Genomic DNA, 17,212 nt, shown 5'->3' with positions numbered 1-17,212 from the left:
GGGGTTGCTGTGTTTGGGGTCCTTATTTCTGAGGCGTTTCATGCCTGGGGATCTTGGGAGGAAGTATTTTCCAGCACAGAATTTCTCCCAGGCCTTCCAGAGAACCTTTGAGCAGTAGTGCCATGTGCTGAAATATGACCTGCCACCGAACTCAGGGATCACCTAACAGCTGCCTCTGCAGAGCCAGAAGCTCAGCTTCTCCCTGGAGGCTTTTAAGGGTGGGGGAGGACACAAGTTAGAGCAGATGCTTTTGGAACCCAGGTATGATCACAGTGGTCGCTTGGTTTGGCCACCCTTTCCCTTCTTCCTCCTGGTCCTTCCTTCACCGTACTTGGACTTCAGGGCACCTGGCAAACTAAAGTCTTGTCTTGCTGTTTGGGAGGGAAGCTTTCTCCTTTGACTAGTAACCTGATCTCACCAGCCCCAGCCAGACTTGGTGCCCGGATAGAGTTGGCCTCCCCCAGGCCCATCCGTCCTGACTGCCCTTGGCCTCTGCTGTGATAATCCGCCCCTTCTCCCAGGGTTGGACTAGGGCAGCTTCCTCAGGTCTTTGTTAGTCCAATTGGGACAGAACAGGAAATCAGTCTCAGGAGGAAGGTTGACATTGCTTCTCTGTATGCAACTATGTCTTGCTTTCCCTGGGCCCCAAAAGAAAGGCTTGTGGGACCCACAGAATTCACCCCTCCGCATAGCAGAGTCCTCAGTAAATTGTGTCACTAGTATTCCATCAAACATTTCTTGATCAGCCAGTGTGTGTGTGCCGCCGTGCTCTGTGAGGCACCTGTGGCCACCTTGCCTCCAAAAAGAAAGATCTTGCATCGGATCCTTAGGCTCAAATGGTGAAGCAACCTGACGCACAATTTCCCACCCAAAAGCATTCCTTGTCTTACATGGGTTTCACTCATTCACTCAACAAACATTCAAGAGGACCTGCCACCTGCCAAGCACTGTGCTAGTTCCTGAGGATACGGTTCTGACCAAGGTAGGTCTTAGCCCTCCCCCGCCACAAAGAACTCAACCTACAGCAAAGATGGACAAGCGATCAACAATTATAACACGGCATGCAGTGTGATTAATAGTATAGTAGACACACGAGGTACAAACGGGAAGGGTTTGGAAAAGATTCAGAGCAGGAGGAAGAGAGAACATTTTTGAGTTAGCCGGGTAGCAGGTGCTGTGCTAAGTACGCTTCTATATAATTTGACCCTGATGATAATCGTGCGCGTCAAAGATTAAGGATTTGCAGGTCATACAGTCGGACGGTGGCTGGCGGAGCAGAATGGAGCCGAGGATTGGCTCGGGCCACAGCCAAACCCAGAACTGGGCATTGCGATTCCTTGGCTCTTTTAAGCAGAGGATGGCAGGAAGGGCAGCCCAGCAGAAGGATCCGCGTTCGCCAAAGCCTGGAGGGAATGAAGAAGTTCATATTCGGGGGAACTAGGGGAAGGTCGTTGGGGTCCAAATGCCAGAAGGAAAGTAAAGCACGAGGAGTCCTGAGCGTGGGTCAGAGCCAGCTGATAAAGGCCTTCGGGATGTCGTGTTAAAGTGACTTAAAAATCCTGGGGACGGGGATCCCCGGGGGGCGCAGCGGTTTGGCACCTGCCTTTGGCCCAGGGCGCGATCCTGGAGACCCAGGATCGAGTCCCACGTCGGGCTCCCGGTGCATGGAGCCTGCTTCTCCCTCTGCCTGTGTCTCTGCCTCTCTCTCTCTGTGACTATCATAAATAAATAAAAAAAGAAAAAAAATATTAAAAATCCTGGGGACGGTGGAGGTTCCCGAGGGCTTGGCGCAGTGGGCAACTTGGCGAAGCATCGTCCACTTGCCAGGCATCACTCCAAGAGCCTGCAGAAATTATCTCATTTAATCCCGGCCAAGATCCGGTGAAATAGGACAATTTTTTTTTTTTTTTAAGTAACGTCTTCTAAGCCGGCGCCGGGACTGCGCGGCCACCGCCCCGAGGCGCCGCCGGTTTATTCCCGTCTTGGGGAGGAGATCACGGCCTCGATGCGTCACGAGCCCCAGGCCACGGCCCGGCCCCCGCCCCGAGGCCTCCAGGTGGGCTCCCAGCAGGTCACCGGCCCCTGCCCGCGGCCCCGGGACGAGCAGCGGGAGGCGGCCTGGGCCTGGGCGCGGCGCGTCGGCGGACGGGCGGCCCCGCTGGCGGCATCTCGCGTCGCAGCCCCCGCGCCGCCGGGGGTCACAGGCGAAGGCAGGCGGCCTCCCGGCTCGGGGGCGCAGGCCTGGCCGCGGCTCTGCGGGCCGTCGCTGGGCTCCGCCTCGTTCCCCGAAATTGCTTCCCCGTGACGCGCTCCCCCGGGGGCTCGGGGCGTGGCCGTGGCCGGGCCTGAGGGGCGGGGTTGGCGGTCGCAGCCGGGCGCGGGGCGGGGCCTGGATTTGGGGGCGGGGCCTGGGAAGGGACCGGGGCTGCCGCGAAGCGACGCGGAGGCGGGGCCTGTCGTGGGGGCGGGGCCTGCGGCACGGGACGAGGCCTGGGAAGGGACGGGGCTAGGGCGGGGGCGGGGCCTGCGGCAGGGTGGGGCGGGGCCTGTGGCGTAGGACGGGGCGGGGCCTGGGGCGGGGCCTGCCGTGACGCGACGCGGGGGCGAGGCCTGCGGGGCGGGGCCTGCGGCGGCCTGTGATTGGAGCTGCGGGAGCGACGCGGGGCGGCGGGGGAGCGCCCGAGAGGCGGTGACGCGACCGCGGAGGTGACGCCGTGCGGTCGCGCGCCCCTTCCGGCGCGGGGAGGGCGCTGAAGATCCGGGGCCGCTCGGCCGCAGGCCGCCTCCAGCGCCGCGGGATGTAGCGCCGGCGACCGCGGCCCCACAGAGCCCGCCCGCCGGCCGTAAGTTCCCGGGAGCCGCGGGAGGGGGCGGGGACCCGGGAGCCGCGGGGGGGGGCGGGGACCCGGGAGCCGCGGGGGGGGGCGGGGACCCGGGAGCCGCGGGGGGGGCCGGACGCCCCGACGCCCCGAGGGTCTCGAGCCCCCGCGGGGCCCTGGGAGCCGGCCGCGCCCCGGGGCTGCTCGGGGACCGGGCGGTAGCACTTCCGGCCCCTCCCGCCGTCCCCGGGCGGCCTCGGCGCGGCTCCGGGGCTGCGGGTCCTGGCGTCGCCGCCCGCCCGTCCCCGCCGCCCGCCCGTCCCCGCCGCGGGGGTGGAGCCCGGAGCCGGGGCACAGCCGGTCCCAGGGCCGCGCCGAGGCTCCCGACCCCGAGGCTCCGGCGGATCCGGCCGCGGCCGCCTCCCGCCCTCGGAGGCGCGGGGATTAGTGGGCCGCCCGCCGCGTTTGGAAGCTAATTCCGAAGCCGGAATGTGAGCAAAATCGGAACCGGGGCGGGGAGGGCGGGGAGGGCGGGATTGCCTCGCGTCGGCAGCCGCACGCCCGGCGTCCCCGTCCCCCGTCCCGTTGGGAGACTCGTGGTCTCCGGGGCTTTGGTCTCCAAGAAGATGAAACAGGGGCGCCCCCCCCAGCCTGCCGTCGGGCTCCGGGGAGCGGCGAGGCGGTCGCGAGCCCACGGGCCCACGCGCGTCCGGGCGCCGCCGCGAGGGGAGGGAGGCCTGCGTGCCGCTGCTGCCCTCGCCTCCCGGTCCCCCGGGTGCTCCGCGGGTGGGCTGAGAACACGGGGGGGGGGCACAGGGGCTGCTGGGCCAGGCCAGGTCGTGCAAGGGCTCACCTGCGGGGCGGCCGCCTCTGTAGCCTCGCAGCCCCCAAATTGATCGCCAGGGTGACATCTACGCCCCCACGTAGTGCTTGGCACTCGGGGGTCGGTGTTAAGACCGCGGGTGTGTTACCCCGAAGGCCTCCAGAAAACCCTACACCTAATCGGAGACGAGAATTTGAAGCCCTTCGGTTCTCAGTGGCCAAGAAATTACGAGATTCCCAAGGGACTTAGAAATAAAGGGCCACTCTGCAAGTAGGAAAGAATCACTAGGCTCACCATTGCTGATGCACAAAGGATACCACTCTAAGTAGGCTTTTAGGCTACCTTCAGTTTCTTAAAGTCTGGCTCCTTTTATCTGTGAAAGATTCCCTTATGGAAAAGTGGATTATTCATTGTCCTGGGGACTGTTCTTTGGAGCCTGCCTTGCACACTGGATTCGCTTCTGGAATGGCCACCGCTCCCAGTTTCCCTATCAAGATGCTCCTGAAGTCTTCCACAGAACCCTTCTTAGTCATTCCATCTAAAACCGAGCTTTTCTTCTGAATTCCTCCAGCACTTCGTGGCATCTAGTCCTGTAATGATGTTAGTAAAAACAAAAGTCATCGCCCCCTCTTAAAATAGAGGCCAGCGGGCAGCCCGGGTGGCTCAGCGGTTTAGCGCCTGCCTTCAGCCCAGAGCGTGATCCTGGAGACCCGGAATCGAGTCCCACATCGGGCTCCCTGCATGGAGCCTGCTTCTCCCTCTGCCTGTGTCTCTGCCTCTCCCTCTCTCTCTTTGTCTCTCATGAATAAATGAATAAAATCTTTAAAAAACAATAAAATAAAATAGAGGCCAGCAACCATGTCGTGCCTCTGATTCTCCTTTGCCTTATCTCTGTAGCTACAATGCCATGTGCACTGTAAATAATCAGTAGGTATTGTCAGATGGATAAAGAACAGAATTTGTGCTTCTTTCTAGGCCAATTAAGTTTGTCTTCTAATTCCCTAGGAAATTGCCTTTGGCTCCTATAATATCAAGCCACACTGAACTCTTTAACACTCTTGCTGTATTATTCTGTCTCATCTACTTGTGATCACACTGGTGAACTAAAGTCATGTTTTAACCCAGAAGCTTTATTAATTATGGTGTTGCTGTTGTTTTTTTCTGGTACTGATACTCATCAAAGTCATTACATTTTGTCTTTTTTTTTTTAAGATTTATTTATTTATTCATGAGAGACCCAGAGAGAGGCAGAGACACAGGCAGAGGGAGAAGCAGGGTCCCTGCAGGGAGCCCTGGGCAAGATTCGATCCCAGGACCCTGGGGTCATGCCCTGGCCGAAAGCAGATGCTCAATCACCAAGCCATCCAGGTGTCCCCTACATTTTGTTCTTAATTGTCCATTTATCTCTGATATCACCCACCAGTTAATTCCCTTTTCCTGCTCAGAAATGTTGGGGGTGTGATTAATGTTTATAAAGTTTGTATCTTGGATTGAAAGGATCCTTAAGTGCCCTGTAGGCAAACCAATTCCAACTGATTGGCTTTCAGGCATGTACCTAGGTTGGGGCTTCCGAGGCATGCAGTGTAAAGTGCTATAACATATAACTGGGCTGCCATCTAGTTGAAAGCCAAATATTAAAACAGGGACGGGTGTGAAACTCCATCATCAGCCTGTGTAGTTTTGTTTTGTTTTGTTTTGTTTTGTTTTGTTTTGTCCTGGCACTTGAAACGCTTATCTATCTCTGTTTGGAATCAAAAAGTCTTCTGTTGGGATGGCTGGAGAAGAGAAGGGGAAGGGAAGGGGAACAAGGGAAGTTAGATTGTTAGAAGTTAGATTGTTAGATTGTGATTTTCCACTTCAGACGCTAAGCCGATGACACCTAGCATCAAGTGAGAAAGCTAACGCCCCATTGCTGCAATTTGGTAATCTTCAAACGTAGGTCTTTGCCTTGACTCGTTTTTTCCCCAGCAGTGCTATGGAACCACGTCCCCTAACAGCACATATAGGAGAGAACTAATCTATTAGTTTACTGCTAAACTAATTTTTCTTTAGAGCGATAGAGTCAGGCAGTAATAGGTCGAGCCTGCCCATGCCTATCCACAGAATCTCTAAGGGTCCGGGGACTCTAGATTAAAAATTCCCAGAAGCAGCTTTGTGACTTCGACTCCAAGGAAGGAGTGTGCTTGGAAAACTTGGGAACTGGTTCTCAGAATAGATGTCTCCAGAAACTGCGAGGGAAATAAACTCTCGGGCCAACTGGCCGGTGATTAAGAATCAGTTCTTTCCTAAGTGTGGCACAGGATTATCTTATTTATAGGAGCACAAACACCTCCCTGCCTCCACAGCTTTATTCTCTAATATCATAGGTTTATCCAGTTGGAAAGCTTAGTGGTAAAGAGTTTATTAGCTTGAATTGAAGAAATCCCATCAAAAATCCACTCAGTGGAGTTTGGCCCAGTTATAATTTGGGTGTGGTGAGTTTGAGGGGAAATGTGTTTCCTCTAAAATACTAAGGATATAGAAAGCTGGCAGAAAGTTGAAGTAATTTGGCTCTTCTGAGTGCTCCCAGAATCAGTCTTAACATCATAGGCATTTATGCTGCTTTTATATAATAGAGACAAAAACACTTGCTTATAATAACTCCCAGTTGTTGGTGAGCGGCCGCCCTGCCCGCAGTTACCTTTCCAGGTCCTACTATTATTTGCTCTTCTGTCTTGCCAGACCACGGATCCCTCTCTCTCCCTTTCCTGTCTCTGTGTTGCTACAGTTTAGAAGACCAAACTGGACAATGGACTTTGCTCATATGATGACATGATCTCCATTGGCCTCCGTTGTATGTACTTTACATGATGCATGATGAGTTGTAGCTGATGGCTGGCTTGTGAGTTAACTGGGATGTCTGTTAGGTTCCGTGACTCTGGGCCTAGAAGACGACGCTGAGGGGAGGAGTAGGAGCTGCTGGTACAGGAGCTAGAGGGAATCAGAAGAATTAAGAGGGATTTGGACTGAAAGGGAAAAGACATGATGGCGAAGAGACAAAGATCATCTAGGAGAACAGTAGGCTTGAAGGCATAAAAACTTTGCAGATCAAATGAGGAAATTAGAATACCGAGCTGGATTCTGCATTTGATCTCTGACCCCAACTGCCCAACTGAAAGTTTGTCTATGTTATTCTCGTTGCCTCTAGTAAAATAGTTACACAGCATTCAAAATATCTGAATTTAGTACGTGGCCACTCTAGGGTATGTGATCTCTCCCTCCACTGCCCTCCTGGAACAGTGAAATCGCATCACTAACTGTACGTGTCACAAATGGCCTCACGCCGTCTGATCGTAGGCTTCTTTGAAGACACTTGTTCAACTGTGTATTTTGCACAGTACCTTAGGATGCCTTAGGGTGCTAGTGCTGAATATATTTGTGAAATATTCAGTGACTTTATTGGCTTACTCTGGGGAAAAGGAGAAAGCCCCACAAACACAAGAAAAAGTGCATAAACCCTTAGCTAGTGACAAGAAGCTTGCTGACTAGAATGCTGCCCTCTTCATTCATTCGTTTTGAAATATGGGTTCTGGCCAAAATCAAGGGTCCATGTCGCAGAACCTGAGTTTGGGGTTTTCTTTTGTTTTTTGTTTTGCCCCGGCAGCGGTGTTCTAAGCTACATGTATGTCCCTCTTCAGAATTGTCCAAAGTGCCCAAAACCTTTTCTTTTTCTTTGCTCTAATACAGATTATTTCTTAGTAAAGCTGTTTATTCAGTAGCACCTCACTCTAAGGAAATACGTTTTGCGGTCAACGCATTGAAAAAGATTTCCCAGTGTTTCTTATGTGGATTGCCTATTTCCTGAGGGTTTCGGGGGCCCCCGTTTCCTGTTCTCCTTAGGCTCAGTTGTTGGCTATGGCTGCGGGCTGGCATGTGTCTTGCCAGAATCTTGCACATTTGAAGGAAGAAGAACTGTCGATGTGTTGACACCGTATAAAGGTCTGCTGTGCAGTGAGTCACTGTTTGCTTTCTTGAACTAGATTTGCCTATTGCTTTCAGCCGTGCTTGTGAGTGTAGCATAGCATGACTTTTGAAACTTAAGGACTGCGCTCATCTGACTGCATATATCTGATTATAATCCCCAGGAAGGAATCGTAACTAGTCTTACATAAAAAGAACTGGTGTAAGATATCAAAGGTGTGTGTGTAGGGAGCAGCGGTGGGAGGTAGACAGTGTCTCTCTCATGAGCAGTCCTGATTACTGCCTATTATAAGCGGTTTGGGTTCCCTAAGCTTAAATTTCCTCTTTGGTAATGCAGCCCACTCCCTGTGCAGGCGTTGCTTGACCCTCTCTGCATTGCCTGATGGTCACTGGGTTCAGATAACCAGTGGATAAAAATGCTAATATTCTGGTCATTACTGTTGTTATGACTAATGAACTCCTTTGTTGGTGGTGGGGGGTAGTAGTAGTGTCCAAGATGGTGAACATCTTTGGGCACCTTTCCTCTTTTCAGTATCATTTTTCTTGATTGAAAGACCACTGCCTGTAGTCCAGCTCAGGAAAACCTCAAGCATTTGAAGTTTTTCCTTGAAAACTGAGTTCTAGGTTTCTGATTTTCCTAAAGGATTTGTATACCTGTCTCTAGTTTCTGAAAAACTAATTTGAGTGGGACTTAGGTTATGAGTTATGGTGGTTGGGACAAGCTCTTGCTGAGCTGGTTGTTTGGTATGTGTGTGGCAACAGGCAAGGCTGGGGCTGCCTCCTTGTCTTCAACTTCCTGCTTTGAGGTAAGTTATTGCTTACTTTCCGGAGGGATTATGATGAAAGCTTGTTATCCAAGTGGAACCCAGGCTATAATCCTACAATAGAATTAGTAGACATTGCAGAGGAATTAACCACTGCGCATCTAGCTCACAACCAAGTTCCTCCTGCATGCGAGGCACACAGGTCGGAGCATTTGTAGAAAAAGCCCGACTGAGTTCAGTTGGCATTTAATTTATTTCAAGCTTGGGTGGTCTTTTTTTTTTTAATTTTTATTTATTTATGATAGTCACAGAGAGAGAGAGAGAGAGAGAGAGAGAGAGAGGGGCAGAGACACAGGCAGAGGGAGAAGCAGGCTCCATGCACCGGGAGCCTCACGTGGGACTCGATCCCGGGTCTCCAGGATCGCGCCCTGGGCCAAAGGCAGACGCCAAACCGCTGCGCCACCCAGGGATCCCAAGCTTGGGTGGTCTTGAAGTACAGTTGGCCCTTGAACAACACAGATGTTAGGGGCACTGGCAGGGGCACAGTTGAAGATCCACATATAACTTTGGACTTCCCAGAGGCTAACGACTAGCCTACTGTTGACCAGAAGTCTGACCAATAACATTGAGTACCTTAATTTAGCAATTACCTGGCCTTTGGGATTGGAGACAGGGTGTGAGTTGACTATCTGTGTCTTATTCAGTGTTGACTCATGAAAATGAAACTGTAAGAGGAGTCAGTTGTCAATACCCTCCATGTTTCTGTTTGCTTTTAGTGTTTACCATCACAGGGAGCTCTCTGCCCCCTGGGGCTGAGAGACCCCAACCTTTCCCCAAGCTGAAGCTGCAGGGTATTGAGGTACCAGCCAGATGTCTTCTCACAAAGGATCTGTGGTGGCACAGGGCAATGGGGCTCCTGCCAGTAACAGGGAAACAGACACGGTGGAGCTGGCTGAACTCGGACCCCTGCTGGAAGAGAAGGGGAAACGGATAATTGCCAACCCAACCAAAGTAAGTTGTCTTCCCGGGAGTCATTGCCTTGAACCTCTCATTAGGCCTCTGTCAGTGTCCATTTTTTTATCTCACCTCTCTCCCCAAAGGAGGAACCACCATCGCACCCTGGGAATTTCTCTATCCCAGTCCTTATCATACTGGATTATATGTATCTTATTTATTTGTATCCTTTTCCCACTGTAAGCTTTTGCAGGTTCACTCGTCTTTATAACCCCAGGACTTAACACAAGGCCTGAAGTCCAGTAAGTAATTAGTAAATACTTGTGAAGGAATGAAGGAAGCATCCATTAGGATTAGGTTTGGCTTCATATAACACAAATCCCTATAGTCTTAATAAGACTGTGTCTTATGTAGAAGAATTCTAGAAGTAACCAATCCCAGGCTGATGCAGAGGCTCCACCACTGTCAGCCCCCTGTCTTGCTCCTCCTCCATTCTGAATGTTACCCATCACACACCCCCATAGCAGCCCCCACAAAAGAGGAAGGAGAAAGAGGGGAAGAGCCCACCCTTTTTGGAAGTCCCTCACAAGGTCAGAACTTCATCCCCTGGGCCAGAACTTAGTAACATAGTTATGTTCGGCTGCAGTGGAGTTTAGTCAGTGCAGCCTCTTCATTGGGCCTGAGTACCACTACAGGAACATTGCCACCCCTGAATAAAACCAAGGACTTTGTTACTGAGGAAGAGAGAATGGACATTGGGTAGGCAAGCAGGGATCTCTACCACAGAATTTAAGAGGGACCATTTGTTTCCCAGGGACCATCAGCAGGAGAGAGAAAGAGAAGAACTTGAACTGCCTGGCTCTCCATCTCCATGGTTAGGAGCCTTGGGACTGAGAAAAGAGTCTCTCTCCTTGATGGGGAAGTGCGCTCCCATGTGCACACTTTGTGTCCAGGCTCCTGGGGTCCAGGACTCAGAGCTGCTGCTTTCTACAGAACCGGTGTGGCCCCTGATACTCTTGGGAGCTGCTAGGAATACAAAGTTTCAGTCATGATATAATCCCCAGAGTCGAACAGAGAACCATGAACAGATTGAAATTGTTATAGGAATCTCTGAGACTCTGCCTTTTCCACCGTTTCGAGAATTTAGTGGTCTAGAATAGATATTTGGGAAATTGGGGACAGTTGAGAACCACTGTCTGAGAGGTAAGGAGGGGCTATCCAAACTTAAAGAATACTTAGGACTGGCAGGCAGTCCCATGTCCCTTTCACGTCAGCCCCCATCCACTACCTCCTGTGTGCTGAATTGAGCTTTCACTCCAGCATTTGCAAAGTATTAATAAAGCTTGAACTACAGTGTTAGAAACTCACCGTCATGCTTTTAGAGAAAAAGCCACAAGTCTTACATGTAGGAGAGAGGCCAGGCAGAAAGTGTGGAGTTTGGGTTTCTCTGGATCTGTCTGATCTGGACTAGCGCAGTGTGTGAGATGGCTCTTAGGGTTAGTTTCTGTGTACTTTTTATGCCTGTAGGCTGAAGAAGAGCAAACATGCCCAGTGCCCCAGGAAGAGGAGGAGGAGGTGCGGGTACTGACGCTTCCCCTGCAAGCCCACCATGCCATGGAGAAGATGGAGGAGTTTGTGTATAAGGTATAGCCCGGTAGCTTCTGTCCTGGGTGCTCCCCCTGGCAAACACTCACTGAAGAACTGTTACTCCGATGTGTGGGTTTGTTTTTGCTTAAGATGCAGTATATAAGGGAGAAGACTAGCTACATTTTTACTACCTACCGTGTTGGGCATTGTTCAAAATATTTTCTAAAACATAAGTTTTTAGCTTTTCTTTACTATGGATCCCTTTGGCAGTCATCAGAATTTTTTAATTTTTAAAATTTCCAAAATTTTAATGTGGGCTCCTTTATTAACACATTAAATATGTACTAATGACAAATGATAATGTATTTTTTTTTTTTAAGATTTTATTTATTCATGAGACACAGAGAGAGAGACAGACAGAGGCAGAGACACAGGCAGAGGGAGAAGCAGGTTCCCTGCACGGAGCCCAATGTGGGACTCGATCCCAGGTCTCCAGGATCACACTCTGGGCTGAAGGCAGGTGCTAACCTGCTGAGCCACCTGGGCTGCCCAGAATGATAATGTATTTTGTTAAAATTTATTATTTCTAAGCAGTGAAGAGTAACAATATTTTGATACCTGCAAAACTAATGTATGAAAACATCTCTGATTTCTATTCATGACCGTCACAGGTTCTAGCACTAGTGTGCTTTGTTGCTCACATTTATCATTGAGGAGAGTGTTAGATGTCAGGTAGAGGTGAGTGAAAATAAAAGATCATTTTTTTCCCTCTCTGGATTCTATCCATTCACTGTCTGTGTGTCCTGGGTTAAGAACCCCTGCTCTAAAAAGACATAGCCTCAGCCTAGGAAGGCCTTAGAATCTACTAGGGGAAAGGATTGAGCAGGGATCAACTGGAGTCTCCTGGATTTGAGGGGCAAAGGAGGGATAAGATGTATGTTTTCAAAACCATAAAATATAATTTCTATTTCTTGTTTTCATTCACTCTATATACATAATTGTGAAATTTCAAGTAGCTTAAAGACAGTCCTGCCATATTTTTTCCAAGATTGAGGTGCACTTATCTAAAGCATATCTAGATAAACTAACATGATGCAAGAACAAAGGCCTTAGCAAAAATTGGTCAAGATACATAGTAGCAATGGCCTTGCTCATGCTGTGTCTCAGATACCTGTAGGTCCAGGTTGAGTCCCTATTACCTGTCACCCAAAGCCTGGTTGACATTTTCCTAGACTGGCTCTCCTTCACTCCTTGCCCTTGGGAAACTAGCATTCTTTAGGGCCCTTCTTAGAGTGTATATAATATTCCAGGTCTGGGAGGGACGTTGGAGGGTCATCCCATATGACGTACTCCCTGACTGGCTGAAGGACAATGACTACTTGCTACATGGCCATAGACCACCTATGCCCTCCTTCCGGGCTTGCTTCAAGAGCATTTTCCGCATCCATACAGAAACTGGCAACATCTGGACCCATCTGCTTGGTGAGTGATTTGGGAAGAAACCAAATTTTTCTGTCTCCTTAAATGCCAAGGGATTATGCCCTTTGTCCATGGGAAGGAAAAGAGCAAAGTTATTCTGACTGATTGACTGATCCTTGATCATTGATCTTTGAGGCTAGAGGAGGAAGACCTAGAACCAAGAGAAGAAATTGCAACTAGATGTTCTCTTACAATCCTTGGCAGAACTGTTCTCAGTGGAGGCAAATCCTTCTATTCTTTCTATGAATTCCCACTGTCCAAACAAAATGTGAACACTTCAAAAAGTGCTCTTCTTGTCTGGGTTTTTATGACTGATGCCATTTTCTTTTCTTTTAAGATTTTATCTATCTATTCATGAAACACAGAGAGAGGCAGAGACACAGGCAGAGGGAGAAGCAGGCTCCACGCAGGGAGGCCGACGTGGGATTCGATCCCGGGACCCCGAGGCCACGCCCTGAGCCAGGGGCAGAAGCTCAACTACTGAGCCACCCAGGCGCTGAACCCTATTGTTTTAGTGCTGATTTAACACCATCAACTGTGAAAGTGCATGTATTCTTTTTCCTTAGACTTTTTTTCTTTTCTTTTCCCTCCTATAGGTTTTGTGCTGTTTCTCTTTTTGGGAATCTTGACCATGCTCAGACCAAATATGTACTTCATGGCCCCTTTACAGGAGAAGGTGGTTTTTGGGATGTTCTTTTTGGGTGCAGTGCTCTGCCTCAGCTTCTCCTGGCTCTTTCACACCGTCTATTGTCATTCAGAGAAAGTCTCCCGGACTTTTTCCAAGTGAGTTGAAAGAACATCAGGAAAGACCACACATGACTCTCATATCTTGTGATTGAGGGCTGACTGGATACTGGAAACTCCTGTAACTCCTAAAAGGTTCCCTGATGTCCCAGAGGAAGGGCTTTCTATTTTGTGGGTTTAATAGGGCAGTGAAGCTTTTATCTTAAATCCTTCATGAAAAATCCACTGCAGCCTCCTCAACAGAGTGGATTTTATCTGAATGGTACTATCTGTTGTGAGACCTGGGGTGCTAGTAGGCTGCTGTTTGAGCCCTAGGACCCAGTACCGTCTGACTTTCCCGTTGGCCCGAGCCACAGCAGGGCATGGTAGAGTACTCCCTGCTTCGTTCTGCTAACTTCATTCTATCCACCCATGCAGTTAAGCTTATCTTTGCTGCCCATGAACTGCTGGAAGCCCCAGATGTCCATAATCTAATGCTTTTCAGATTCCCCGACCGTGTGCAGAGTTCTATTTGCTTCTTGTTGTTGTTGGTTTTGGTGGTGGTGGCGGCAGGTTATTTTGTTTTTCCCATAACACCAATAACAGAAATATGTTTTTATCATTTAAAAAGGCAGCTAAATCAGAACAGTACTTCTAAAGAATACTCCCAACTCAAGGGTTTTGTTTTGGGAACTCAAGTTATCAGAACTGGAGAACATTCAGAGCCCTTCCTGCGTGGGAAGCTGGGAATCAGCCGGACTTGACAGAACTCCGGGGTCGCAGACTCCGCTAGGGGGAGACGTGACTGCCCACAGCTCAGGGAAGGGATGAAGTCCTGTGAGGAGGGATTCTTAGAAACTTTGCCACTGCAAAATAGATGTGCTTGATCTGGTTGGTTTTTGGTCCAGGACGTAGGATAGATTGAATGGGAAACGAAGGGAGACTGGGTGGAGATGATCAAGACTGGGAGCAGGTGAACAGAAGGAACAAGTTCAGCAAGCCATAGGAGTTCTTCATTTCTCCCACTGATTCATTTCATTTTTGTGGCTCTTTTTTAGACTGGATTATTCAGGGATTGCTCTACTGATTATGGGGAGCTTTGTCCCCTGGCTCTATTACTCCTTCTACTGCTCCCCACAGCCACGGCTCATCTACCTCTCCATCGTCTGTGTCCTGGGCATTTCTGCCATCATTGTGGCACAGTGGGACCGGTTTGCCACTCCTAAGCACCGGCAGACAAGAGCAGGTGGGTAGGAAGACATAGTATAAACTTTATTCATGTTTGGGCCTTGAGCCTAATGGATTGAACCCTGGGCCCTAAGGTTTGTAGTTTGGGGACCCCATCCAAATCCTGATTTGTGTTGAGAATTTGGAAAACACCATGAATTTTCAAAGTTCAGTTCTCCCCCATGTTTCATAGTATCTCAGTGGAGTGCTAGCAGGACAGATTACTACCAAGCTGGTCAGTTCGCTGCAAGTATCAAAACGACTGTTCTTAAATTTGGTTTGAGAAAGTTAAAAAATGTACAGAGCACCGTCAGTTTAGTGACCTACGTTCTAGGCATTCAAACCAAGAGGTTAAAATTAGAACACCTGGAGTTCTCTTTCCTTGAGCATAAACACTGGTCACAACTATTGTAATAGCAACAAGCATAAACATCTTTGTGTTGTCTTGTCTAGACTCTCCTTTTATGCTTTATTTTTGCAGCAGCACACTAGTTGCCACTCATTTTCAGGCCCTTGGGACTTCTTAATATGTGCTGTGTTTTAAACCTTCAGTTAAAAGAATTAAATATTCATCAAGCACCAACCACTGTGCTCTAACAAGGGCATCCACAAAAATGCGGAAGGTCATCCCTGCCCTCCAGTTATGTGTAGTGGAGTGATGTTGAGACAAATACCCATTCTTCTCTTCCTCTTAACCTTTCTTGTGTGTCCCTGTCACCTTGACAACTTCTGTTCTGGGTATACCTGTCTACTCAGGAGGTCAGAGTCCTATTCCTTAAGTCTTTTATGATCTTATTGGAAAACCTGCCTAGCTCCTCTCAGACTTGGAAACCACCCGCCTGCAGCCCTGCCATTTAGGATCTGTATCCAGATCAGCCTGAGGAGGTTTTGACATAGGCTTTTGGCCAAGGCTGCACATTTCTTAACAAATAATAAAGAATGTCGGATGTTGGTTCTTGTCCTCCTTAAAAGGTAATAGCTGTATTAGCAGTGACACGGCCTTCTTCCCATTCTGGATGTTGCAGAAACGTCTGCTGACTGTTATCCATCTTGTGGTTCAATTTCCTAAATATGTCCTGTTCACCGGAAAATAGCTAATTGTCATAATAAACATCTGAATTCTGGAGGGAGACAACAGTGCTTTCCACGTGGTGGCTGTTTCCTTCCTTGACCATCTTATGTCTGCTTTGTTCAGGAGTGTTCCTGGGACTTGGCTTGAGCGGTGTTGTGCCCACCATGCACTTTACTATCGCTGAGGGCTTTGTCAAGGCCACCACAGTGGGCCAGATGGGCTGGTTCTTCCTCATGGCTGTGATGTACATCACCGGAGCTGGCCTTTATGCTGCTCGAATTCCTGAGCGCTTCTTTCCTGGAAAATTTGACATATGGGTAAGAAATGACTCTTCCAGCAGGGCCTGTGATGGTGAGAGACCAGCCAAAGTTAAAGGTCTGAGTACAAGGTGGTAAGAGACGTGGGGATCACAAAGTGTTCCAGGGTCCCTATATATGCAAAAGGAGAAATGGCAGGGGGATAGCCAATATTAGCATTTTGGTGTATCCCTGACAAGATTTAAAAAAAAAAATTTCTACAACAAGTATATTGCTTTTATGATGTAAAAAAAAAATTTTTTTTAAGGAGAACCTAGAAGAGGCAAATGCTTGATGCTTACTTCTGATCTCTCCTGGCCCCTGTCCTAAAGGCCCTTCTCTTGTTATTCCTCCAGTTCCAGTCTCATCAGATTTTCCATGTCCTGGTGGTGGCCGCAGCCTTTGTCCACTTCTACGGGGTCTCCAACCTTCAAGAATTCCGTTACGGCCTCGAGGGTGGCTGTACTGACGACTCCCTTCTCTGAGCCTCCCCACCTGAGGGGTGGAGGAGGAACTTCCCAAGTGCTTTTAAAAATAACTTCTTTGTTGACGTGAGAGGAAGTCTGAGTTGTCTGTTTCTAGAAGAAACCTCTTAGAGAATTCAGTACCAACCGAGCTTCAGCCCACTTTCACACCCACTGGGCAATAAACTTTCCATTTCCCTAGCTGAGGAGGGTGGGGATGGTCCAGCTTAGCCCTGCTCCTCCTCAGCACCCCTCCCTCGTTGGCAAGGCAACTACCGTCCCCTCACAGAGACAGTACGTCAAAGCTCATGTTGAGATTTTACCCCTCCTCCAACCATTTTGGGAAAAAATGATGGACTGGGACTCTTCAGAAATTCTGTTTCTGGAGAAAAATATCCCTCCCTTACCCCCATCCTTACTTTGTAACCTGGCTTATAACAGGCCATCCATTTTTGTAGCACACTTTTCAAAAACAATTAGAACCTGGTCCCATCTTTCTCGGGCCCGGATCTGCTTTTACAGCAGGAAGAACAAAGCCACCAACTTTTACATAGCCCGGCTAATCATGGAAGTGTGTCCAGGCTTCAAGTAACTTGACTTTTAATTTTTTTTTTCTTGGCAGAGTAATGTAAAATTAAAATGGGGAAAGATATTTAATATTTAATACTAAGCTTTAAAAAGAAACCTGCTATCATTGCTATGTATCTTGATGCAAAGACTATGATGATAATAAAAGAAAGTACAGAAGACACTTGGCATTCAAAGATTTGACATGTGTGGTCTCAACTATTTGTACACAACTCCAAAGGATTAAAACCAGTAAAATAGTTTCAGATTCTGCTGAGATACAGGTTTGAATCAGAGGCATTGATTGACAGGCTAGCATGTGCAGGCCAATGAATGAGCCTAATTGAATTTCCAGCATTCCTCAATACAGCTGTATTTTTCTCTACTTACCACACAGACATCGTACTAGAGAGTTTGGTTTGCCACAGTAGAGTTAAATAATTAGAAGATTCTTGAAGGTGCTGGGAATATATCCCT

At 49.1% G+C, this 17,212-nt stretch overlaps 1 protein-coding gene across 2 annotated transcripts; it reads left to right on the top strand.

The window, feature by feature from the left end:
- Nucleotides 1-2,662: 2,662 nt before the first annotated feature.
- ADIPOR1 (adiponectin receptor 1) lies at nt 2,663-16,917 on the top strand. Of its 2 annotated transcripts, XM_041771338.1 has the most exons (9): nt 2,663-2,843; nt 6,410-6,475; nt 9,143-9,377; nt 10,848-10,964; nt 12,218-12,389; nt 12,983-13,169; nt 14,168-14,355; nt 15,532-15,725; nt 16,061-16,917. In XM_041771338.1, exons 3-9 carry the CDS (start codon nt 9,237-9,239, stop codon nt 16,187-16,189), a joined length of 1,128 nt encoding a protein of 375 aa, XP_041627272.1. In that variant the 5' UTR covers nt 2,663-2,843; nt 6,410-6,475; nt 9,143-9,236; the 3' UTR covers nt 16,190-16,917. The 2 variants fall into 2 exon arrangements, with proteins under 2 accessions (XP_041627272.1, XP_041627263.1); XM_041771329.1 differs by lacking the exon at nt 6,410-6,475 and having other exon boundaries at nt 2,664-2,843.
- Nucleotides 16,918-17,212: the final 295 nt, after the last annotated feature.

This window comes from Vulpes lagopus, chromosome 1, assembly GCF_018345385.1.
Source record: "Vulpes lagopus strain Blue_001 chromosome 1, ASM1834538v1, whole genome shotgun sequence".
NCBI lineage: Eukaryota > Metazoa > Chordata > Mammalia > Carnivora > Canidae > Vulpes > Vulpes lagopus.
The sequence above is the reverse complement of the archived record's forward strand: the minus strand, read 5'-3'. Positions and strand labels throughout refer to the sequence as shown.

What these genes read in the sequence shown, in the direction of transcription:
- ADIPOR1 (XM_041771338.1), top strand. Translation starts at nt 9,237, where the DNA reads ATGTCTTCTCACAAAGGATCTGTGGTGGCACAGGGCAATGGGGCTCCT. An exon ending in TGGAGGAGTTTGTGTATAAG is followed by an intron (nt 10,965 to 12,217) that starts GTATAGCCCGGT and finishes ATAATATTCCAG; the next exon opens with GTCTGGGAGGGACGTTGGAG. An exon ending in CTGGAAAATTTGACATATGG is followed by an intron (nt 15,726 to 16,060) that starts GTAAGAAATGAC and finishes TTATTCCTCCAG; the next exon opens with TTCCAGTCTCATCAGATTTT.